The 24,888-nt window shown below is 34.8% G+C and overlaps 4 protein-coding genes across 8 annotated transcripts; all 4 read right to left on the bottom strand.

The window, feature by feature from the left end:
• Positions 1–1,110: 1,110 nt before the first annotated feature.
• On the bottom strand, positions 1,111–12,060 carry LOC123894297 (transcription initiation factor TFIID subunit 4b). 5 transcript variants are annotated; one of them, XM_045944255.1, is made up of 16 exons: positions 11,962–12,060; positions 8,689–8,810; positions 8,489–8,594; positions 7,012–7,535; positions 6,792–6,887; positions 5,793–6,689; positions 4,369–4,487; positions 4,169–4,256; positions 3,938–4,073; positions 3,769–3,824; positions 3,635–3,691; positions 3,409–3,549; positions 3,269–3,334; positions 2,927–3,188; positions 2,164–2,337; positions 1,111–1,420 (listed from the first exon to the last, which is right to left on the bottom strand). In XM_045944255.1, exons 2-15 carry the CDS (start codon positions 8,725–8,727, stop codon positions 2,174–2,176), a joined length of 2,751 nt encoding a protein of 916 aa, XP_045800211.1. In that variant the 5' UTR covers positions 8,728–8,810; positions 11,962–12,060; the 3' UTR covers positions 1,111–1,420; positions 2,164–2,173. The 5 variants fall into 5 exon arrangements, with proteins under 5 accessions (XP_045800211.1, XP_045800215.1, XP_045800213.1 ...); XM_045944259.1 differs by having other exon boundaries at positions 7,102–7,535; XM_045944257.1 differs by lacking the exon at positions 11,962–12,060 and adding an exon at positions 9,364–9,487.
• On the bottom strand, positions 9,346–11,691 carry LOC123895773 (pentatricopeptide repeat-containing protein At2g26790, mitochondrial-like). The gene has a single exon (XM_045946262.1). It carries the CDS (start codon positions 11,689–11,691, stop codon positions 9,346–9,348), a length of 2,346 nt encoding a protein of 781 aa, XP_045802218.1.
• A 3,425-nt stretch (positions 12,061–15,485) lies between the features above and the next one.
• On the bottom strand, positions 15,486–16,567 carry LOC123894296 (zinc finger protein ZAT10-like). The gene has a single exon (XM_045944254.1). It carries the CDS (start codon positions 16,432–16,434, stop codon positions 15,703–15,705), a length of 732 nt encoding a protein of 243 aa, XP_045800210.1. The 5' UTR covers positions 16,435–16,567; the 3' UTR covers positions 15,486–15,702.
• A 6,792-nt stretch (positions 16,568–23,359) lies between these two features.
• LOC123894295 lies at positions 23,360–24,049 on the bottom strand. The gene has a single exon (XM_045944253.1). It carries the CDS (start codon positions 24,034–24,036, stop codon positions 23,386–23,388), a length of 651 nt encoding a protein of 216 aa, XP_045800209.1. The 5' UTR covers positions 24,037–24,049; the 3' UTR covers positions 23,360–23,385.
• Positions 24,050–24,888: the final 839 nt, after the last annotated feature.

The raw sequence follows: 24,888 nt of genomic DNA, 5'->3' as shown, positions 1-24,888 counted from the left end.
GACAGTGCATTTTCTTGTTTATGTCATGTAATTATAACATTTGACCTCAATTGACACCCTTTGATATCATGGGTCGCCATAACACTAATCTTTGTGACAAAAACAATTAGATGTTTTCTCCTCCCACCTCCCGTGAATCTTTTATACTCTCCAATATTCCAATTTTGCCTTTACAGAAAACTTCGGTTCGTAGAAACCGAATTTTTACTAGTGCAAATTCAGAGTAAATTTCGGTTTTTAGAAACCGAAATTTGTTTTCAAGGCAAAAAAAACTTCGGTTTCTACGAACCGAAGTTTTTTAAAGGGCAAAATTGAAAATTCAGGGGGATAAAAGATTCACGGGGATGGGAAGAGAAAACATCAAACAATTATGAGTGAAAATAAGTTGTACAAGAATTTAATTTGTATACATTAATAGGAGTTCAGGTTCCCTCCATTTATTATCTCTCCATTTAGAGAGAGATAGACACAAGAAAAAATTAGTGGAGTCCACAAATTAGTGGGACCCACTTTTAATGGGTCCCACTAATTCTTAATGTGTCTATCTCTCTCCAAATGGAGAATAAATGGAGGGATAATAAATGGAGAGAACCCAAACTCCATTAATAGTATATAACTTTTTTACACATGCATTCAATAAAATTACATATAGATGTTTGTGAAGAGTGATATTTTAAAAACAAATCTATAAAACTGATACTATAATATAATTTGATTGAATACATGGATAAATAAAAAATTATATTGCTCGTGAATAGAAATTAATCTCAATAGTACAATTATTGAACCATCATTTCTTCCAAATCATAATAGCTATACGAATATATTTCCATACATCCAATAGAAATTGGATCAGTCTCAATCATGGATTCATGATGGATATATTGCATTGTTGCTTGCTACTAATCGACATTTTTCAATCATGTACTATCAAATAACTAAGCTAAGTGTAGTCCATAGTGGCAGTGACAATACTCCTAATAGATAAATGTAGATGATAGTGTTCCAAAATATGGATTTAATTTGTATATATTGTGAGGTAAACCGTAATTATATATTACACAAACATATAATATTTTATTTTTGATACGACCTATTTAAGAATGAATGGATCCTATCAAATTTGTAACGATAAAATATAATATTTTACACATGTTTAGTTACAAAATAATACCTTGACAAAAAAAATGTTACAACATAATGCAGTTAAATTAAACCGCGCAAAAATCGTATATAATAAATAAAAAATATTATTATTACAACTCTCACACCTAAAAAATGACTAAGAAAACCTAGAAATGTGCAAGTTCGCAAGCTAGCTTGGCTGGTTCCCCACCTAGTAAATATAACATGGTGGAACGACCGCAACACACATTTTCCTTCCGGTTGTGTCCAGCAGAAGAAATGCTCATGTTTGTTACTGAAACATAAAAAGAAAACAATTTCAGATCTCCTGTCACTGAATGAGTCGAATATTTTTACACGCCTCCTATTGCACATCACCATCTTTCGTTACCTTACAGAAATTTGAGCTGTACAATTATATAGCGCAGATGAATCCAATGCACCCGCTGCTAAATATTTGGAGAGTGAAATGATAGAGAGGTGTGTTATTTGAACAAAAATTTTAGGACAACTTTGGGACGACTTTCATTTCCTCTATTCTCATTGGATAAAAACAATATATATATATATATATATATATATATATATATATATATATATATATATAGAGAGAGAGAGAGAGAGAGAGAGAGAGAGAGAGAGAGAGAGAGACATAGCTCATTGATACAGCAACAAACATGATTCATCATTTTGACAGTTAAAGTCAGGTGGAGCCAAGCATGCAATAGTGTCGAGAGACATAGCTCATAACTACAAATCTCAACTTTCCCAGTGACGAGTTTCGGTTTAATTTCACAGTTTCCAAATTAACCTATAGCGAACTGAATACAAGAGAATAGAGAGGGTGGACATAAAAAAGGGATAGTTTCTTTGAAGCTGATTTGAAAATGGGACCAAATCTAAATATAATATGAAGTCAATTTAAAAGATCTCCAACTTGTGACCAATCGAAGTAATCGATCAATCCATACGCATAAGATGAGAGTAAACTCAATGGTACTATAAAAAGGAAAAAATGACCAAGATATTTCATTTTACCTTATTCGGTTCAAGTATCAGAATGAATCCTATCATGCAATCGATATAAGAGTGATGATTTGGACATCTGAGGTTCCCTCTCTAAGACTGCAATCACATCCTTCACAGAGATGTTACGAGCTATCCGAGTTTGAGATCCAGGGGATTGATTTTTCCCAAATTTCCTAGCAGCCGCTGTTGGGAACAAGATCAGTGACATAATATCAGCAAAAATGTTGCAGTGTAATCAGACAATGGGGATACACACATATTGTATTGTATTTAGAGACCATGGGGATATAGTTTTACTGTTTCAGTTTGAATTTTATAATACTTTTTAGTGATGATAATACAATTTTTGTTAAACATCACTTTTTCTACTTTGTTTGAGAATTGGTGTTTTGGTTTATTTTCCTACATTGACATTGGTATTGCAACAATAACTTATAAGTTAGTTCAATATATACTCGTTGATTTTGGATGATGGCAGTACATTCAGAGTTTCAGACTTTATTTTGCTCTACTTCTTTTCTGCTAGGAAAGTGTGAATTTTGCAGAGTTTTCGTTCTGCTGACTAAATTGGAATATTAAGCAATAAATGTATAATTAATGTTTATCTTGAAGGAAATAATTAGTTATATAAGTTGTTTTAAGATATGCATAAAAATCAATGCGACCATGCGAACGCAAGAGGTAACTAACTAGTTTGAATACGACGGTAAAGATAGAAACACCATTAAACTTGTAGACAACTGAAGTGGTAGGAAACAACAAAGAAACGCACCTGAATTCCCAAGAGAAGTTGGACCTTTTCTCTCCCTTTCTTGATTATCTCTTGTGTTCCTTCCAGATGATGGTGAAGATTTGCGACTGACATCTTTAGCTGGCTGAGAACCAGATGCATTGTCCGTCCCCCCTTCGCGTTTTTGCTTGGCTTGCTCAGCCATAAGTTGCCACTTTGACAGCATGTCATCTCCTCCAACAGCAGCTCGGGCTGCAACATTTGCAGCATTTGTCCTCATCTTGTCATCTACATCCTTGTTCACCTACAACAAATTACCAATAAAAAAACTAGACTTTCCACATAGATAAAGGTGAATTGCATCATCTAAATTGATAGCAGTACCTTTGTTCCTTTATTGCGACCATCATCCTTCTCCTTGTCACCATCAACTCCGGAACCACCGTCTACCTATACATAAAAAATAGTTATATTATGTCCTTAACTAAGCAAAAACTTCCGCAAAGTGACAAAGTGAAACCCACATCATTTAGTTTCCGGAGCTTGTCTGCTTCAGCCTGTTTTTTCTCCCACTCTTCCCTTGCTTTCCTATTCATTGTCATGATTTGCTGTCGAACATCTGACGTGACAACAGTCCGATGTCTTGTTTTCTCAATATCAACCCGCTGGTACGAAAACTTATTGGAATTAAAAAACTTTACATATTGACAAAAAGGCTACTCATGCAAGCAGTTAGAGAAAATAACTGACCTGTTTTGACATTCTAATTATGTTACTTATTACTCCACGCATTCTCTCTTCCACACACTGAACATTCATTTTCAGCTGTAAGATTACATGGAATCCTACTTGTAATAGATATTGAAAAAGTAGTTTAATCTCACCAGTGACAAGCATTTTTCTACATCATTACTCATGCCTTTCAAGCCATACTCGGTCACTGCCAAGGTGACAAAATAGAACAGCTATAAGGCTTATAAGTACATATCTAGATAAGTTTGAAGAATGGAAAGAAAATCAGATGAACAGAGTAATGGCATAAATATGACTCACTAATCTCAATCAACTTTCTCTGCAATGGAGCTTTCAGCAAAATCAGACTTTCCTCCTCTTCTTGCACAACTCTTCGAGATGCTTCTGAAGCTCGACTGTCCTCCTTGGACCCAGAAAATAACTGTTCTTCCTCTTCCTATAAAAATATAACCCAAAAATAGCCTGAGATTTTAACACAGAAAAGTATACATTCCCGACTGTGGTTTTCTTCAATATGACAAAGTATCATACCCTAAGATCAACACCACTAACAGCAGCAACATCATTAAGCTGTTCAATGCTTTGTTCCAGAGATGAGCCAGACACCTTTTGTTTCTTACTGCAGGATAGCAAGCAGATATGCATATATCAAAATCAGTAAGAGATCGCAATAACTAAACCAGGAAGAAAAAAAAACACAAATCATGAACGAGCAGAATATTGCAACTCACCTTGGAGGGGGAGGTGAAGAACCAAGTGCTTCAAGTGGTTTCTTCTGGCCAAGAGGAGTTTTTTTTAGAGGTGCCTTTGCATTAATACCAGAAGTGCTAGCTGGGATCTGAGAGCTTAACTGATACAAATGGAGGCAAGGAACTTGAGTATCAGCAAGTATTAAGATATCATTAAAAACACGGATGGAACATATCCTTGTAAACAAAATGATGGCGTGGTATATTCAAGAAAAACTTACAAAAAAAACTGAATTCATGTTTCCTAACAGAAAAATGCTATAAAACGTGGAAGCTTACTGACGTGAAACAAAACCTAATGTAAAATTCAGAAACAGAATAAGAAATCCTCTAAAACAAAAGAACAACCAAGAAAAGGAGAAAGTGAATAAAGCTTCCCGATCTCTCAAAAAGAAATCATAATATTTCACAGAATTATAACAATAGGGGGGGAAAATTTATAAACAATTCAAGCAGTTCAAGTAGATTAATACTATTTCCTGGATAAAAATCACGCAGTATTGGAAGATTATAGAAAGTAGAAAAAAATCAAAGAAAACTCAGAGAAATGCAGAAACTCTTCTAAGAAAGTGATATTCCAATTAATTATTAACAGGTTGCAGATATTTATACTAGTGCTAACAGCATTCAAACTGCACACGAAGTGGTTATATTCTGTTACAACTGTCTAATAGAGTCTGAAAAAGTAACTAACTAACTAACGGAGATGGGAAAGCTTAGGCTTGTGCTCCAAGTACAGAGACTAACACAACACAATTTACTAGTATTATACCCACACAAAAATTTATTCATCCTTATAAAACTAGCTTGTAATGTAAGGGGCGTAACTTTTTATAAACTTTTTTCAGGGCTTGTCTTGTTTCAATGTGAGACTTATTTTTTTTTTCCAATGCACCTCATGCTCAGCACAATCGGGATGGGTGGGATTTCCCGAATGGATAACCTCTGATTTCATATAAGGTTTATTTATTTTGAGTCCAACTCATCCTTACAAAACTAGTTTGTAAGGTGAAGGGTCCACACTTTATAAACCCTTCAATTAAGTTATAGATTTCATTTTGCAATAATACCTTTTATTTTCTTATGAAACAAGTTTCCATGAAGGGTATTTTGGAGAATGCAATCATTTTTATTATTACATCAAGGAAAATAATTGAGTTTAACCACTATTCTTGATTATCGTAATTCTTTTTCTTATGTAGAAACCAGAGTAATATTGTATCTTCCAATATTGAACATATAATTTATATAACACCAACATAGGGTGCATCATGCTCATGACCAAGAAAACAAAAAAGAACATTTGGATACTGTTTGATCCCCAAAACTTTAGGCATCACATCTTTTAGACAAAGACATGCACATTAGTTTATAACTAATGTTAAGAAAAAAAGTTTATAACTTACAGAGACAGTTGGATCTAGTTGAGATGCAGAAGGGGCAGCAGAATTTGGCGGCAAGCTAGCAGATGTTGTATGCGGCATGCTAGTTGATACTACAGAACCTCTTGAAAACTCATCCTTTACAGGGCCTTGATTGATACCGCTACCCTGTTCATTTTGACCAGAATTAACAGAAGGCAACCCATGCAATTTCGACAAATGATGCCTGTGTTGCTGATCAATGGAAAGATCATTAGGTTCCTTTTTTACATATGACATAGATGTAAACAAGCCTGGATTTTGTTCTGCTGATGGTTGCCAAGAATTTGAATTTTGTTGTGATGATGTATTGTTTACCACAGTCGGCACAGATCCACCTGGCATTCTCTTAGGATCATTGAAAGAACTCTGCCGTTCTACACCTAAGTGACTTAGACCAATGTTCTGATGTGGAATTTGCCTCATGTGCGAATCATGAGGATGAGGTTGTGGTCTGAGAGATGGTGATGAACCAGTGGTTGTTCCAGAAAAAGGGATATAGTTACCACCACTGCTTCCATATGTCGATGGGAAATGTATATGCTGTTGTTGCTGCTTATTAAGGCCTTGTATGTGAACTGAGGATCTTTCAGTTTCTTGACTAACGGCATTAGAACTGGATGATGGTAATTGAGTTGGTTGCACTACTCGAACATCGTGTTCCTGAGGTTTTTTAGCACTAATGTCCATAGTCGAATAGGTAGGCTCACTCTTCACTTGGATACCCGAAGAAGTATTATGAGAATGGTCTGGAGCAGCACTCATACTTCTCTGATGCAGTTGTGCTAATGCATGGGGATCGTTAAACTTTGTTCCACTGGAAGTAACACTTGGCATCCTTACAGGGTGCTGCTGTCCAGAAGAACCTGTGTTGGCTTTTGTCTGCAAGAAAAAAGGATGGTTCTTAGCATAACGTTGAAATCGAAATTCAACCACCTTGAGATAAAACATATGAAAGACTGCATAACCATCTACTCTACCTACCTGTTGTTGCACTTTTGTTAATGCTATTCTAAGCATCTGATCCCCCACGATCCCTTTCATAAGCCGTACAAAATTATCTTTAGGTATTTCATCTCTCTGGAACAAATGACAAAACAAAAGACTTAGTAATATGAAAAAGCATTACACAACAAACTTTAATTGTTTAGCATAGAAGAGAGGGGGAAAGGACATGATAGTGAAACTGGTTCGAGAATCCCACCTTCAATTTGTTAAATAAAGTTTGAAGTTGCATGGCTCTGTCTTTGGCAAGTTGGGGAATCAAAATAGGGAGCAACAAGCCAAACGGTACCTGTTTACTACGATTGACTTGGCTACTAGGTTGTTCATTGACCGTGGCCTGTTGATTACTCATCTGCTGTAGCTTTGCATACTGAGATTCACAGTTGGGATTACTTGTTTTGATTGCCTCATGGTTGAAGATAGGATCTTTTTCAGATTTCAGAACTTCATTTGTTTGAGGATGTTGGTGGGAAACTGGTACAGTCTGGCGTTGGAGAAATTCATCTTGAGATTTTTTGTGTGATAAAGTAAGATTACTTGCATCCTGTGAGGCAACATTCCGTATCTGTTCCACGATAGGTCCTTCTTGCTTCAGCACCATTTCAGAGGAAGGTTGCTCTTGCAGCTGTGCAATTTTAGGCTCCTGATTTTGACAGTCAATCTGGTTGTCATGGCTAGAAGTTGGCCAAGTTGATAATGATTGACTGAATGAATTATTGCTTCCTTCAGAAAAAAAAATGAAGCAATCATCAAAGCACTGTGTGAAAGTGATCAAAATTTTATCAAGCAAACAGAAAAATAAGAATCAACAGTCAATATAACATTTCTATACTCCGGTCCAGATATTCTGATTATCTATTAATACTGGACTCTTTTTTTTTTTTGACAAAATTAATACTGGACTCTTACATAATGAACAATCGGATACAAAAGTGCAAATTCTTCTTTTTAAACAGTAAATGAAAATTAGAAGAAAAATGTGATAAAGACTGAGACAAAAGATGACAAATCAGGCCCCTGTCTGTTTAACTTAGCAAACATGAAAATGACATTTTAGAAGATAATATGACAAGAATCTTAACGAGAGTTACTACTTAAAATAGTCAACAAAAGGACAAGGAATCAACCGTGCAGATATTTTTTTGAAGAAAGAAGCACTAGCGGTGATTGATAGATTGATATTGAAATGAGAATTCATCAAGTATTTTAAGCTGGGGGACAGATATGTGAAACCCATTTCTGCAATCATATCTTGATTCATACAGATCCAAACACAGTCGATACAGATCAAACTGTAAATCTCTTTTGGACTTGGAATGGAGCATGAATCTCAATTTGCTCTTTTTTTTTTTTTAAATGGCACATGTTGGCAATCAATTGTTAGCAACGTTATTGGGAGGGAGTTAAACTCACAACCCTTTATCTCTCAAACCCTTATGATCCTCCCCAGACCCGCAGACCACCTCATCACTCCTACAAATTTTAATCATGTATTGTTTTGAAATTCATAATGATATATCAGTTTTCATTTTGTTTGCTTATTCACTTTTTTTTATTTACAAATGCCATATTTTTACTGGCGTGTGTATTTCTATTTTCTACCAATTTTAATGCAAAAAGGAAAAAGGACGGAAGCTAACTAATTTGTAAGAATTATAACGTAAATTGATGGATACCTGCATCTGAATCAGAAAGCTGAGAATTAGAAGCATCTCCACCTATGTCTCTATTCAATGCAGCTTGGAACGCTTCCACATCTGCCCCTGAATGCATAGTTTCGTCCTGTGGACATCAAAACACAGTGATGGTACAAGTTAAGCCCCAATTCAAAGTCAGCAGATGTTTTCTGGAAAGTATATAGTAGAGAGGAGAAAACCTCATCATCTTCAAGAAGCTTCACTATAGATGGGTCCATAGCAGCGCGCCGTTTTCTTTGTTGCTCTTTTATACCAACCGCAATTCAGATATTTTCTTTACGCAAGCTCATAAAAGAAGCAGCTGAAAATGGTGCCATCAACATATGTATTAGGTTATATGCATAAAAAATTCAGGATTATTTGATTATTTGTTTTACTAACACATTTAGAACCACAGGGTTAAGAGAATTCAATTCATTTCCCAACAAAGATGAGGGGATTCATACAAAATTATTCAAGATGTAGTCAAAATTATTCATAATTTGACTCGAACTTTGCACTTTGCATTTGAGTAATTATTCATAAATTCACAAAAGACACTTTTTCACTCTTCTATTGTTATTCACATACTTTTCACAATTACCCAATTAAATTAAATTGAATTAAATAAAAGCACATTACAAACAAAGAGGAAGAAGGTACAAAACAACACCTAAAAATCAAAGAAGCGGTGCTATTTTTTCTGTCTCAGGGAGGAAGGAAATACAGTTTTCAGTTTGAAGTCTTAGCAAAATAATCTAAAGCACATATGATTATGCTGCACCTTTAGGTGGCAACCAGATAGAATTTCAAACTTGTTTAGATAACTCCAAGCACTAACAGTCAAAACTGACTCACTACTTTAGAAATTGCACCTTTCTAAATTTTATAATTTGACGTTCTAACTTTGAGATGATATGCAAGGGTGGTGTTATTTCCTTCATAACCACATTATCCGTGTACCCTCCGTTTAACAAGCCAAAAACTAGAGCAGTGTATGTTACAATATCTGGTTCTAGTCGTAGGTCAATCATTTCATTAAAGAATGTAATTGCGTTTTGAAAGTTATAAATCTTTAGGTGCCCATCAATCATAACAGTGTAAGTAACAACATCTGGACTAATTCCCATTTGCTTCATGTCTCCCCAGATAGTCAAAATATTGTACATTGCATCCTTTCCTTTTCTGTGTCGAGAATAGAAATGTTTTAGTCCCACATCGAGTAGAACTGTGTATGTAACGACATCAGGTTTGATCCCTCTGATCTCCATATCTTGGAAGAGGTCATGAGCCTCTTGCAAGCAATTCATTTCACAATAACTTTTTATCATAATTGTGTAAGTTACAACGTCAGGCGTAAATCCTTTCTCAACGAAAAAATCAAACAAAGAGCGAGCATGTTTCATATTCTCTGCTTGGCACAATGCAGTTAATACTTTAGAATACATTACTTTGCTAAGTTGCTTAAAACCAGAACTTTCTTTTGCAATATCTCCTCGGTTTGAAATCTCACAGAAAATTTCATATGATTTTTCAATAAGGCCAGCCTGACAATAGCCATTAACCATGGCAGTATAGATTTCGACACCTTCATCTTTCCGACAGTTAAAATATGCCTCAGCATCTTCAACCATGCCCGCTGAACACAAACCTTCAATGGTAATCTTATGTGTAATGGAGTTTGGCTTCACACCTTGACTATCCATATAACTCAAAAGGTCAACTGCTTCACGATCACGGCGATTTCTAAACAAACCGGCAACTAGTACATTATAAGCAACACCATCAGGTTTAAATCCATTTTCCTCCATTTCTTTGAAAACACTATAGGCTACATCGGTTTTACCTTGAAGACAGTAACCACTAATAAAGGTTGTGTAGTGTTTGATATCTACATCGATATGCGTGGATTTCAACTCCTCCAACATACCTACTGCTACATCCACCTTACCCAATTTACACAAAGAATTAAAAACAATGTTGTATGCTACCCCATCAAGAAACACACCCAACCGCTTTAATTCTTTAAATGCATCTACAACTTCTGAATACATACCAATCTCTCCCGAGCAATGAAGGATACAACTAGCAATCACACAAGTTGTCTTTATACCCTTCGAAATCATGTCCTCGTGTAATTTGAAAGCTTTACCCAAATCATTGCTCTTACAGTATCCACGGATCAACGAAGAATAAACATGCGAATCAGGAACAAGTCCCTTCCATTTCATGTCATAAAACACATCCTCGGCTTTATCTAATTTCATTTCATTACAAAACCCGCGAATAACTGCGGCATAGGCATAAACCTCAATAGGAGCGTTCATCTTTCTATGATATTGGAGCACTTCATATCCCAAATCAGACATATGATTATTACACAGCCCCTCAATATAAGCTTCGTAACAATACGAATTGGGAGTCACACCAGCATCCATCATTTCATCAAACACACGAACAACGTATTTCAAACAATCAACCTTCTTACACAATGCCTTGATAATAATGCCATAAGTGTGATGATTAGGACACAAACCAAGCCTCTTAATTCGACCATAAACGTCCAAAGCCATATCAATTTTATCATAATTAACCAAACGGTTAATAAGAAAATTACAAGCAAACATAGTTGGAAAAATCCTAAACCTCTCAATTTGAAATTGAAACAAGAACTCAACACTTTCATCAAACATGTTAAGACCAACATAAGCTTTAACAACCCCATCAAAAGCTCTAACAAAGTAACAATTTTTATTATCAAAATCAACACTCTCTACTAGTTTCTCAAACAATTCATGAACTTCAAATAATGGGTTTTGTTGGGAACAACGAGAAATTATATCGCGAAGAAGAGAATCCAAACTTGTATTCAAATTCCAATAACATAGTATTCTAATGAAAGAAGCATAGGTTTGAATATTGTGTGTGAAACCATGTTGGTTAAGTTGAGTAAAGTAAGAGAGTGCAAGTGAAGGGTTGTTACGATAAAGGTAGAGTCTTTGGAGGACTTTGAAGGTGTTAGGATCAAAAGATGAGAAATTTTGAGGTTTAGTGAAATGGGTTTGTGAGGAAGAAAGTGCAAGAGAAGTGGAAGAAGAAAAAGTGAATTTTTTGTTGCAGTGAATGGTTTTGGTTTTGGAGAATGAGTTTTTGAAGAGAGGAAGAATAATGAAAGAAGGTGAATGCAAGAGACGACACAACATACCAGTGGTGTTGCGTGCGGCTGAGTTGCGGCAAGGCTACGGCGGCGAGGAACAAAACATTCAGAGTTCGGGCGACGGTAACAAAACACAAAATTGATTACCAACCAACAACAAATTCAACAATCTAATGAGAATAACGATAATGCAACGCAAATCGAACACATGGCGAAGATTAGATGGCAAAATTATCAGGAACAAGCAAATTGAAGACAGGGTGATACTAGGAACAAAGAGCAAACATCAAAACATAAAACAGAAACAAAATCGAACCTGGGTTGTTGCAGAGCAGAGGGTGATTCGTGTTTCTAATGGAAAAAACGCTTTCGTGAGCTCTCTTATAAATATATTTTCTTCAAAAATTGATTTATTTTACTAACAAAAAAGATGTATTTATTTTATGGGTATAGGTATATTTGTACAGTATTTTATTTTGACAGTATTCAGCGATCAAGATTTCCTGACTTTAGAGCACCAAGGCATGGTGTCCTTGCCTCAACACTGTCGGTCAGATAAATCACACAATCCAAAACATGTCACGTGTCCCTTTTTTCATTTCATTTAAATAAGATCTAATTGCCCTTTTAATCCTCTTATTTTATTATTTTTGTGAAATTAGTCTCTTTATTTCAAAAATAAAAATCTTAGCGTCTCAGTCCCTATGAGCTTAGATCAGTTGGTGGGGACATCGCACTATATGTGCAGAACCCGGATTCGAACCCGGGACACTTCACTTATTCATCTTTAAGGTATATTTTCTAGCCACTAAAAAAAATAAAAAAATAGCGTCTCAATTTTGACATTTATTACAGTTTTGCACCCCACTAGGCCTCCACCGTCCCGATTCATATCAATTGTATGTCCACCTATTATATTGGATGGTAAATTTAATCCCTTATTATTTTCTTTATAAACGGCGTGCAACTGCATAAACTAATCCCTTCGAAGTACTGAGATCCATTTAAGGGATCCAAGTATCTATGACTTGTGTCACATTATATTGGTAATCCCTTATTTATTTATTTTTAGTTGTCATTATATTGTATTTCACCATCATTTTTAATTATCATGATAATGATAGTACAATTTTTTCTATGCAACCCCAGATGTTTTGTCAGATTGACATATATCTCTCAATAGTTTGATCGATTTTGAATGTGTGTCGGTTGTTTCTTTAATTTTGCAGCCTCATGTGCCTTACTTTTTCAATATGCTTTATGAGTGCTTGAGTTCTATGGCTTGAGTTCAAAGTTTCGATAATGTTCTTCTCTCTTAAGACAAATTATCTCGCCTGTTGATTGTCTTTTGGTTTCATATTCAAACGATACCAAAGCGACTATAATAGTAGTATTATGTGTGCAGTTCTTTATCGAAAACTTAAGCAAGGTTTTTCAGTCTGAGATTTGAGATTAGTGGATGTTTCACCTACGAGGTTTTTCAACCATATTGCATCATTTCGAAATCTAGGTTCAGAAGCTAATTTCATTCTGGTTTCTGCTAGGATCAAATTTAGGGGCATTTTTTATTTTTGGGGGGGCTGAGAGCAATACATGGGGCCTAAAGAGCAATTTTCTACTAGGTAGCGAGGAAGCTTGAATTGGGCTTTAAAAGTCGTATTTCCTTTTATTCAACAAGCCCATTAATGAATATATTTAGAGAATTTATTTTGGCACCCACTAAGTTTTTTTGCACGTCCATAAAATTACAAAAATATCCCTTATGCTACTTAATTAGTGGATGTGTAAAATATTGAAATCTTGTTACGGGTGTTTTTTTTTTTTCTCAAATTTCTCATTTTTATAATGTTCGTTATTTGGCAAACATTTAAAATAGATCCAAAATAATAGTTTTTAAATCCAAAATAATAGTTTTTTTTTGTTATTTTAAAACGTAAGATCCAAACACTGGGTTATATGATGTTAGGTTTGGGTATGGGCTCTTATTGAGCCGCTTTATTTCATTTGATTAGTCATGCTTATTCAAAAGCATTGTTGTTTTTAGGATCTGGATCCATTATTCACTCAATGGAAGCTATTGTTGGATATTCTCCGGATAAAAGTCAAAATATGGTTCTTATGGGTGGTTTAAGAAAACATGCGCATAAAACAAGTTTTTTTCTCCTTGCGAACCCTGAACCTCCAACTCCTTTAACCCTTAATTCAACTAACTTAACCAATTGAGCTACTCATCTCACCCGCCTTTAGTTGATTAACCAACATCAAGCAACTATCATAACTAAGTTTTATCGTCCCAATAATTTAAAATATGGCATACACAATCATGATTTCCATAAACCAATCACTAATGATGTAAAGGATTTTCATATCTCGCTTGAGCTTAACTTTAAAGGCTACATTTCATAACATGAATAACAGATGAATTATAATTCATCAATCAGTCCAACACATACATGATTAATAATCAAACACAAGAATAAAAAAATCAGGGGCTGTATGACTGCATTGTAGTCAATCATCATATCTTCTCTTTGATCTTGATCAAATTGTCCAAAATTAAACTCAACTTTTAAATTTTAAAACAGCTAAAACTGCATCTTCGAAGTTGCAATTGCTTTTTTATTTTTTATGCCGGTTGGAGTTCCCAAGGTCGTCTATTTAATGACGAGAGACGATGAGGAATCTTGGACTGATTTATACCATCGATTTTACGAAGAAAGACTTTTAATTTTAGGTGAGACCTTAAACTGGACCTAAAAAATTCCAACCAGTTTAATCTAGTTCATATGCGCTAACTGCATTGAATTTATATCCTCATTTCAACATATTAGACACATTCTGTTTTATTTACCAATTGTTTTTTTTCTTTCACCACGAGTTTAATCTGATTCGATGATCAGTTCTGACATCAAGTAGTTTTAACCCCTCCTGATCGCAGTTGCGAGGAATCGAACCATGATCCTCCTTATTAAGTTTAACGCTAATCATCACTAAACTAAGTAACTATTGATGTTTTATTTACCAATTTTAATGTACATACCGCGTGCAATTGGTATTTGGCAATAGGTAAGAATTGAATAGGCAATAAAGAAGACCACTACGGATTGAACTCTTGAGCTGGAGATAAACATGGTAAATTATAGACACGTACACGGCATTATTACATCAAACCGAAATTTACAATGCGCGCATATGGTAAATAATGGCATGAAAATTCAATTCAATTGTGGTATCTCACATACACACCTGTAAAGGAAGCTTCCATTCATCTTTGATTCATGCACATGTAAGTTAGTATAGTTAAACCTAAACGTATGAAACCAAAATTTCGGCCTTAAACATTCCTATAGCCTAATTAGGAATATTCATTTCAATGACGCGTCACAAGACTAACCAAATACTGTACACAATAGGAAAATTTTATTCTATTGAAAAATCATTATTATAGGATGAGTAAATAGCACGTGTCTTTATCATCCCAGCTTCAACAAAGGCCAAAACCAATTCATCGTCCTTATCCACATACCAAACACGACACATCCATCCTCTGTGTTTCACCCATCACATCATCCACTCAGTTACATTGTTCCATCGTTTAACCACTCACATTACTCGCAATCTTAATTGCTAGTAAGACACAACACAAGATAAGATACCATTAACTCTGCCAACAGTAAAAACCGTCACACGCTTTCAAGAAAGAATCAAACAAACACGTGGCATTAATTGAATTAATTAATTAATTATTTCGGTGCCGATCACGCGGTTCTGCTGTTCTGTTTCAGAATCGTTCTAAATTATCAAAGACATCAATGAAATTGAAATCATATACTACAAACATAAAAATCGATAAATTTCCATAAATTAAATAAAAATAATTAATCAATTGAATTTGAATTGAATTGAATTGTCTAAGTACACAATCTTCTAAATTCTAAAACCAATCCCAATTTGTATATACAGAACAAATTGATCCCAAATAATCGAAAAATAAATTAAAATAACTATGATAATAATAAACTTAGATAGATCTATATTGATCACAAAATCACAATGATCAATATTGAGGAATTTCAATCTTGAAAAGACATGGCTTCTTAGCTGCAGGATGAGGACTGGAAACCTCATCATCCACGAAAAACTTCTTTGAAAAGTCCGGAAAAGCCGGGAGGTTAAGATCAAAATCACGGTGTTGACTGTGAGAAGATCCAACTTCAGAAGCAGTTACGGTGCTGTTTCCACCACCGGCACCGGCACCACCTTCATAGTGACAACGCTTGTGTCCTCCCAAAGCTTGTCCAGTAGGAAAGGATTTATGACAAATGGAACATTCATGAGACTTGATCTTACCGTTGGATGCAGCAGAGCTTGTAGTCACAGCGGATGAGGTTGTTGTAGTCTGATGATCTTCACCAGTTGACATAACAGCACTTTTCCGATGACTGGCTTTGTGTCCACCAAGTGCTTGATAAGATGAAAAAGCTTTGTTGCAAACAGAGCATTTGTGACTGAGTTTAGCGGGTGCTGATTCGGTGTCAGATAGAGCAGGTTTGACGGCGGTGGGAAGAGTAATAATCTTGTTGTTGTTGTTGTTGTTTCCGCTGCGAGCGAGCATGATGAGACAGAGAGCGAGATACTCTTCTTCAGTACAAGAAGATTGATCCATACGAGAACGTTTAGAACGTTTACCTTTAGTCCAAGGTGCAGCATCGATGTAACTGTGATTTGGTTCCTCGAAAGGAGTGAAAGGAGTAGCGGTGGTGGGAGAGTTAAGCGCTTCCATAGCCATAAGATTATGAAACAGACAGAATATTCAAGAGTTGGTTAGCGTTACCCAAATGAAAGTAGAAAAGGTTTAGAGAGAGAGAGAGAGAAGTGATTATGATTAATTTTTTTGGAGTGTGATAGTGAAGAATAGGTGAGGTGTGGTTGGGTTTATATACAATGAGGAGAGTGAAGAGGTGAGGATTGTAGTGGAAGTTACTTGACAGGTGCAGAGAAAGTAGGCGCAAATAGAAAATAAGTTAATTGAGTAGATTATTACATGTGGAGAAGCTTGGTGCACGTGTTTTACAATAGTTTTCAAAGGTGGCCAGTAGAAGTAGTAGTGGACCTTCTCATCAGTCAAATAAAGTGTTGTTGTACCGACTGCAGTTTTTTTTTTTTTTTTAAAAGCGAGTAAGATTAGATAGAGATAGAACAAGTGACTTGTACAAGATGTCAAGATGTAAGACTTTTCAACCTCTCTCTGAAGTCTTAAGTATGTGGTTGTGTTGTAGGTTTAATTTTTAACCATAAAGTAAGTTTCACGTCGGTTGTGACAGTAAAGTAAAGACAATTTTTATTTCACTATCCAATTTTGTAAGAATGATTTAGGCTCAACTCAATTATAAGATTGATAATTGTCTATAAATAATGGATGTATCTGATAATTAGGAACAAACATGCCGTTATAGAGTTTGTGGTCGAACGGTTTAAAAAAATATAAACTTAATTTTTATTTAATAATTTTATAAATACTGTTTTTAAATCAATAGTACCAAACTCACTTGGGTTGGTGCATTGATATTGGCTTGGGACCTGAGAGTGTGCTCCTCTTGAGATCTGAGGTTCGATTCTCTCTGGCGCCAATTTAGGTAGGCTAATTTAGTTTTTTCAAAAAAAAAATCAATAGTATCATTTAATTTGATCAGACAGTCACTAATATTAGATTGTGTGGCTATATATTTTTTTACTGCACCTAAATCAGATCCCATGTAATATAGCTATCGTAAAATGAAGATAATATGAACAAGTCTTTTTTATCTTAGCTAAAATTTGGTATTTGAATTTTAATTTTTACAAGCAAAAATGTTAAAAGTTTCAGGAAAATTTGTGTTTGCAATTTGGCATATACTAGTATAGTATAATATAGAGATAGTAAGGAAGACTGACTCTACATTCAAAAGTCAAAATGAGGGAAAAGTATAATAACAATTTTTCTTTTATTGTTTTTAATTGAGATTAAATGTGATTAAGGAAGTTGGTCCGAAACAATGTTTGTTCCACCGGTAGGACAGTGGGAACTAGCCACCAACGACTTTTCTTAGTCAATGTCACAGTAGCCGACTTTAAATAACTTTGTATACATAGCACTGTTTCCATTTTACAACTTGGAAAGTGAGTCTTTGAGTTTGATTATTCATCATCTATGGTTCGGTGTATATGCAATATTAATATGGATGCAAATGGCATTCAAATTATGAATAATTAATATTATATTAAAATTTGAGAACAAATTGGGGCACTGCATGCCGTTTGTCACGGTGAGAGGAGAGTAAGATAACCGGCCAGATCACATGAAGGATTTTTGCTAAATAAGCGTCAGCAACAGCATGTGGAGGGAGGGTCTGTTTGTTATTATGTAACCTAACCTCTCTCAATTGATTATAACTATTGCCTGTTTGGTGTCTTACCTTAAAATGAATACTTAGGGTTAGAGCTTGCAAGAAACTAATAATACTAAACATGTAGAACCTAATTTGCCGTATTGAATAAGATTGTTTGGCGAATGGATTATATTCTGAATTGGCTAAAAGCCCAACATACGAGAAGGTCCATCCAAATGGGATAAGAATAAACATGTGGGAACGCGACCATGACAAACATACAAACGAGCACAGATTAAAGGTGAACTGCCTAAACCGTCCTCAAGTGCTTGTACGAAAGGGCAATACATGTGTTATCTGTGGCTGATCCACTACACATGGGGGACCCCACAGTACTGTAAACCCTAATATTCTCTCATATATAAACACTCATACATCAATTCTTATGTATGACATTTTGCGCCTCCAATTACACTCTTTAAATCTCTTTCATATACTGACTTGAGCGTCGGAGTGCTACCATGACTGTAGGTACCCTTCCCTCCAACGCTTCAATGCCGAAATCGTCAAACTCTCACAACCATCATCAACACTCACCACCAACTGAGATGTCGGAAGTTGACCCATTTAGCTCAATCCATTTCTGAAGCCTAGTTCAGATTATATCAGCTCTACATGAACGTAATTATCTCGTTTATTTTTATTTTAAAAATTAAAATTATCTTGTTCCCGTGAGCCCAGCCCAGTTGGTATGGATACTGCACCATACAGAGCCAGGAATTTAAACTCTTGACACTCGACTTATTCATCTTTCTAACCACTAGAAAAAAATTTACCTCAACATTTTCACACTTATTTTCTTTCTCCTAAAAAAACTTTTTTTTAAAAAAAATTACTCTTAACAAACTGATGCAATGCTCTTAAAAATTATTATTATTTAAAAAAAAAAATTGATTTATTTTTTCTTCTAGAAAAACCCTGAAGTGAAGCTTCAAGGTGGAATTGGGGAAGGTTCAAGTGACAGTAAATTTTGGGTGGAATGAGATTTTCTATGTTGATTTTTGACTTTACTATAATTGGAAATTTAACGACTGGATAAGGTTAAGAACATGCAACCACGAAGTTTATTTCCTTTTGAATTCTTTCAGTTCACTTATGTGGAAATTTTTCAAAACAAAAAAAGTCTAGAAGTAATGCTATTGGATTTTGGAAAGCTAACCAGGCAAAGATTGTTAAAGAAAAATGAGCCAAACATTCAATTTCACATGCGCACTTGTCGAATCATTTTTATACCGTGTTCATAGTCAAATTTATGGTATTGAGACATGTATTGTATGATAGTATTTTTGGATTTGAATTCTCTTATGTCTTTTCTTTTTATGATAGTTGTTCATGTTCATTCAAAATTAACATCAATTTCAAAGAATTGTCTATTACATCTTCATTCACTTAGTTGGATAGATATGATTGATATTCATGATTGTGTTGGGCCAAAATGGGTATTCATTTAAGAAGTTCAACATCGAGTAGTTGGAAAAAAAAAGAAGTAGAAAATTATTATAAATATGGAGAGTTATATATTGAGTTTTGTTCACCACAACAACTCTATTCTTATAGAATTAGTGTAGTTGTGAGTCATGAGAGGACGGTTTGCAATTTTTCCATGCAAAAATTAAAGTTAAGATGGTTTGCAATTTTAGTGCTCGTAAAAAATTGCAATTGTGTGAGAGTTTGATAAGTTGCAATTTTGTCTTGTAAAAATTGCAGATTTAGTTTTACATTATTGCAGATTTGGTAGTAAAATATTATTGTGAGTTGATTTTGTTTGGTTTTATTTATTGGTTGAATATTCTATTTGTTTTTATTTATTGCGTGGATAATTTTTTTTTCCTGATTGTTTTCCCAACAGTTTGCTCCGTATTCGCGTGGTCGTGTGGGTATTCGCTAAGCGGATAATCTATGGATTTTGATGTATCCGCGGATATTTACGGATATTCATGGATGAAATGACAAATTAAGATTTTTTTTATTGTAAGTGAAATGTTGTAAGAAGATGATGAAATTTTTTACAGAATAACCTAAAAAAATTTCTCAATTAAATATGGAGAGAAAACACAAAAATACAAGAAGAACTTTTTTTTATACAATAAAAATACTACGGTTTATATTTAAATAGGAACATTTACGTAATTTTACTAATTTATTAGTGGTATGGATTAACCCGCATTTGTATTCATTATATACGGATAATTGAAATATCCATTTATTTTATTCGGTCATATCCTTTAAACCCGTGGCGAATTTTATCCGTACGTAGATATCCACGGGTACGAATTTTTTTGTCATCCCTATTCATAGACTATAATGAAATTTTACAGAATCTATTCATTAAAAATCTTTTTTTCATCTCAAAACCAAACATAGACCATATAACAAATTTCATCAAAGTAAAAAAAAATTTCAAGCAAATTAGTACCATTTTACTTATCAAATGTGTAATTTGCTGTCACATTAGTTTCTCAATGTATCAAAATTCGGGCTGAGAATGGACTCGCGACCCGACACGAAATCGGCATAACAACCAACATTTGGAAGCACTCGATCGGGTGCGGGTCTGGTCTCGAGTCAACAATTGTGAAATATAAGTCATGGATGCTTATATACAGACGGGTGTGGGTCTCTAAAAATTCATCTTTTCATAATCGAAACGAACCAAAGAATTACTACTAAAATGCAATTTTTTTCTTCTGGTTTCAAGCAGATATTATCTCTTTCTCTCTCACTCTCTCTCTCTCTCTCTCAATCTCTTATGTTCTTCCCTTTATTATGTTTAGCTATCTTTGATAGAGATGAATGTTATATTTTAGAAGCTTAAGTTTGTAATATGTTGATGAAGAAGATGTGAAAGATAATATTATAGATTTATATAAATTGCTTTTACAATATAGATATCCAAACATAAATCACTTTATCCTCAACTCACTTTTAACCAAAAGGCTTAATTAGTAAAATGGTCCATTAAAGACATTTTAGGTTTCATATTAGTCCCTTAAAGAAAAAAAGGTTCATTTTGGTCCCTTAACTATATGACTGTTAGTCACAATGGTCCCTTCTGTTAGTTTTTAACACAAAATGTATTAGGTGGACTAACATTACATTTGGTCCACCATAGATCTCAATAAATCTCTTAATTTAAGTCGTTTGATCTTATTGAAAAATAATAGCCATTAAATTTTGAATGTCCACCATATCTAACGGTGCACCATTACCAACTAATTTTCTTTTCTATTTCTTCATCTTCTTCCTTTACCTTGTTCTTCATTTTCATCATCATGTTCATAAATTCATCAAATAAATCCAGAAAAACACAAAAACCACATAAACAACAAAATGAAATGGTGCAGGCGTGGAGGGATTTGGTTTTTACTGGTTTTTTTTCCTTTCTTTGCTCTATTTTCGGATTCATGGGGTTGTTAAACAACAAATAAATCTAGAAGTTTTGGATTCATGGGGTTGTTAAAAATCAAAGTTTGATTTTTCGTATCTGGGTTCATGGGATTCATGGCAGTTGCTAAAATCAAACCTTTGATTGACATTAAAAATCAAACTTTGATTTTTCGGATCTGGATTCATAGGAGTTGCTTAAAAGTTAAAATCAAAACTTTGATTAACATTCAAATTCAAACTTTGATTATAAAAGCAATTAAATAAATAAAAAACATAAATCGGTATGGAATTAGAATGAATTGGAATCGGAATGTTGGAATGTGATTTCTGTGAAGATGATGATGCGAGATCTGCAAAAATGGTGAAGAAGGGGAAGGAAGAAGATGAAGATCTGCAAAAATGGTGAAGAAGGGGAAGGAAGAAGATGAAGATCTGCAAAAAAAAAAAAAAAATCTTTCCTTGACTTGCCACGTCATTACAAGTTAACGTTTTCCGTGAAAATTAGACGGAAGGGACCAATATGGTTAAGACATATGTCTTTAAGGGACCAATTCAGACCTTTTTTTCTTTAGGGACCATTGTGAAACCTAAAATGTCTTTAAGGGACCATTTAACTAATTAAGCATAACCAAAATTAATTTTGTCAAACTCAATTCTATCAAACTCAATTCTAGTCACCGCTAAACTAAACACACACTTAGTCATTTTGATCCGTAAATATATTTTTATGTAGTCTATTTAATTACCAAATATGCTATTTTATTAGTTGGTCAATTTAATCCCTAAAATTACTACTCGTACATTAATTTTATAATGAATCTAAAAAGTAAATTTTTTCTTATATCTAGAACTAGAGGGAGTATGAAATAAGATATTTAAAATATCTATATCTTCTATACATATAATCAGGGACGGACCCAGAAGTTTTGCGTAGTGGGGTCACTATAAAATTGCATCATTAAATAAATATAACATTTCATTTTCAAAGGCATAAAAATACATCATAATTGTTCTCTACGACCTTCCATATTTTGATAATATTGAATAATTTTCTCTTTTTCAATATCAAGAAAAATATCTTTCTCAATATAAGTAACTAAACAATTATTTAACCAGTCATCTCTCATGCGATTCCGCAACCGATTCTTGATAATATTCATTGCAGAGAATGCTCTTTCAGCTGTTGCAGTTGCCACCGGTAATATCAGAGATAATTCCAAAAGTAAATATACCAATGGGTACACAACATGTTTTCTGGTCTCCACTAGCTTTATAGAGAGGTCGCTGATCCCCCCTAACTCTGAAAATTCGTTATCAGAGCATACATCTAAGAAGTAATTCTCAAGCTGACAATCTAGTGCTAATAGTTCAATCGGGGAAAACTCTGAAGGATAAAACTGCGCTAAACGAACCAATTTCCCCTTATCAAATGCAGAAAATGAGTGTCTCGGGCTTAAACAAGCTACACAAAGAAGTAACTCAGTATTCACTTCTGTAAAACGATTATTCAACTCTTGAATTTGTCGATCAATCACTTCATAGAACAATTGAACTTGAAAATGATGTAAATTAGAAACTTTCTCCATTCTGCGCTTTGACTTTTTCTGTACTGGTTAAATAAAAAAGTAAAATAAGGGTTTACCTCTTAGAAGATCTAACAATGGAGAAAGAGAAGAAAAAATGGAGGAATGTTGAACAGGGGAGTGTAGGATGCTGAACCGAGAAGTTTTGACGGTGGCAAAATGGTGTGTTGCCGGCGTCACTTGCGGTGTTGTCGTGGTCAGTAGAAGAAGACGATGAGAAAAGGGTAAATATAGGAGTTGAATTTGTGGATGTGGGCCACTAAGTAAGTTTTGGATCAAGTAAGTGTGGGCCTGAGTGTGGACTGGTATAATTTAATTTTTTTTTTTTTGACAAACAAAAACTCAACTCATTTCATTACTTAAAATAGAAGCAATACAAGGAGGTAATGTCTCAAAGATACAACGACTAGACCAAGATGTGGCCGCCCTAGCAAACGTATGAGCAACCATGTTCGCTTGTCGCTTAATAAAACTCACCTTAAAGTTTGGATGTAACAACAATACATTTTTTATACTACGAATAAGAACACTAAATTGTGAATGACCATCGCGGAGATGTTGAATAGCATTAACTACACTCTTCGAATCCGTTTCAACAAGAACATGAGAGAGGCCCTTTTGTTCCATCACTTTTAACGCTTCAAATAAAGCTAAAGCTTCACCTTCTACAATGGAATAATTACCTTCCCTCCAACCAGTCCCAGCCATCACAAAGTTGCCCAAATGATCCCGCAAGCACCAGCCAAGGCTAGTTTTGTTTAGGTCCCTATGGAAGCCCGCATCGACATTACATTTATACCAACCCGAGGACGGTTTGTGCCAAAATTGAGTCTGCTGCAGCAGTTCTGCAGGTTGGTTATTGCGCTGATGTTGGTTCACCGAGCTCCATTCTTCCCATAGTAGCCTTGCTTTCGCCCTTAAACTTCTTCCCGACTCCTTTAAATCATTCCACACTCTATTATTGCGATTATTCCAAATCACCCACATTAGCATAGCAAAAACTCCAGCTGTCTGTTGATCTTCAGCTGCACAAACTTCACTGCTGTAATCGAGGCGCTATAACATGATCCAGGCCTGCAGTTTGTCTTGCTTGTACACTGTCATTGCATTCAAACAGAATATGCCAATCATCCTCATTGCTTAGGTCACATAGAGAACATGATAACAGACATGGTACACGCCTTTCTTGCAGTCGAATTCTTGTTGGCAAACACCCTTTACAAATACGCCATAGGAGGTGCTTGGCCTTTGGAGGAGCTTGAATTTTCCAAAGAGTTTTCCAGTCACTGTGACTAGTTAAGCCCTCTACTGCACCTGTGCAATTTAACATGAGATTATACCCACTTTTGACACTATATTGACCATGTAAGTCATCAAACCATACTAGCTTGTCCTCCTCAAACATATCATGCAGCGGAACATCAAGAATACTATTAGCAATATGCATGGGGAATAGAGATTCAATTTTCTCCTTATTCCAACGTTTCATATTTGGATGCAAAAGTTCATTCACCGTAATAATATACACACCTTGAACTTGTGGTGATGGAATCCAAGCCCCTTCTTTTTCTCTCAACCATGGCTCACTCATGACTTTTATGCTAGTTCCACTACCAATACTCCACCTACACCCTTTTATTAGTACCTGACGTGCATTCCAAAATGCCTCTCCAAGCGTAGCTAGGATTAGGGCCAATGTGAGATTCAAAAAAAGAGGAATTTGGAAAGTACCTTGCTTTGTATAATTTGGCGACAAGCGTGTGTGGTTTTGTCATAATGTTCCACCCCTGCTTTGCAATCATAGCCAAATTGAAAGTGTGTAAATCACGAAAACCCATACCTCCT

This window comes from Trifolium pratense, linkage group LG7 (genome assembly GCF_020283565.1).
Source record: "Trifolium pratense cultivar HEN17-A07 linkage group LG7, ARS_RC_1.1, whole genome shotgun sequence".
NCBI classification, from domain to species: domain Eukaryota; kingdom Viridiplantae; phylum Streptophyta; class Magnoliopsida; order Fabales; family Fabaceae; genus Trifolium; species Trifolium pratense.
This window is presented reverse-complemented; position numbering and strand designations above follow the sequence as displayed.

What these genes read in the sequence shown, in the direction of transcription:
- LOC123894297 (XM_045944255.1), bottom strand. Translation starts at nt 8,727, where the DNA reads ATGGACCCATCTATAGTGAAGCTTCTTGAAGATGATGAG. An exon ending in TCTTCACCTCCCCCTCCAAG is followed by an intron (nt 4,257 to 4,368) that starts GTGAGTTGCAAT and finishes GCTATCCTGCAG; the next exon opens with TAAGAAACAAAAGGTGTCTG. An exon ending in GTCGCAATAAAGGAACAAAG is followed by an intron (nt 3,189 to 3,268) that starts GTACTGCTATCA and finishes AATTTGTTGTAG; the next exon opens with GTGAACAAGGATGTAGATGA.
- LOC123895773 (XM_045946262.1), bottom strand. Translation starts at nt 11,691, where the DNA reads ATGTTGTGTCGTCTCTTGCATTCACCTTCTTTCATTATTCTTCCTCTC.
- LOC123894296 (XM_045944254.1), bottom strand. Translation starts at nt 16,434, where the DNA reads ATGGCTATGGAAGCGCTTAACTCTCCCACCACCGCTACTCCTTTCACT.
- LOC123894295 (XM_045944253.1), bottom strand. Translation starts at nt 24,036, where the DNA reads ATGCTAATGTGGGTGATTTGGAATAATCGCAATAATAGAGTGTGGAAT.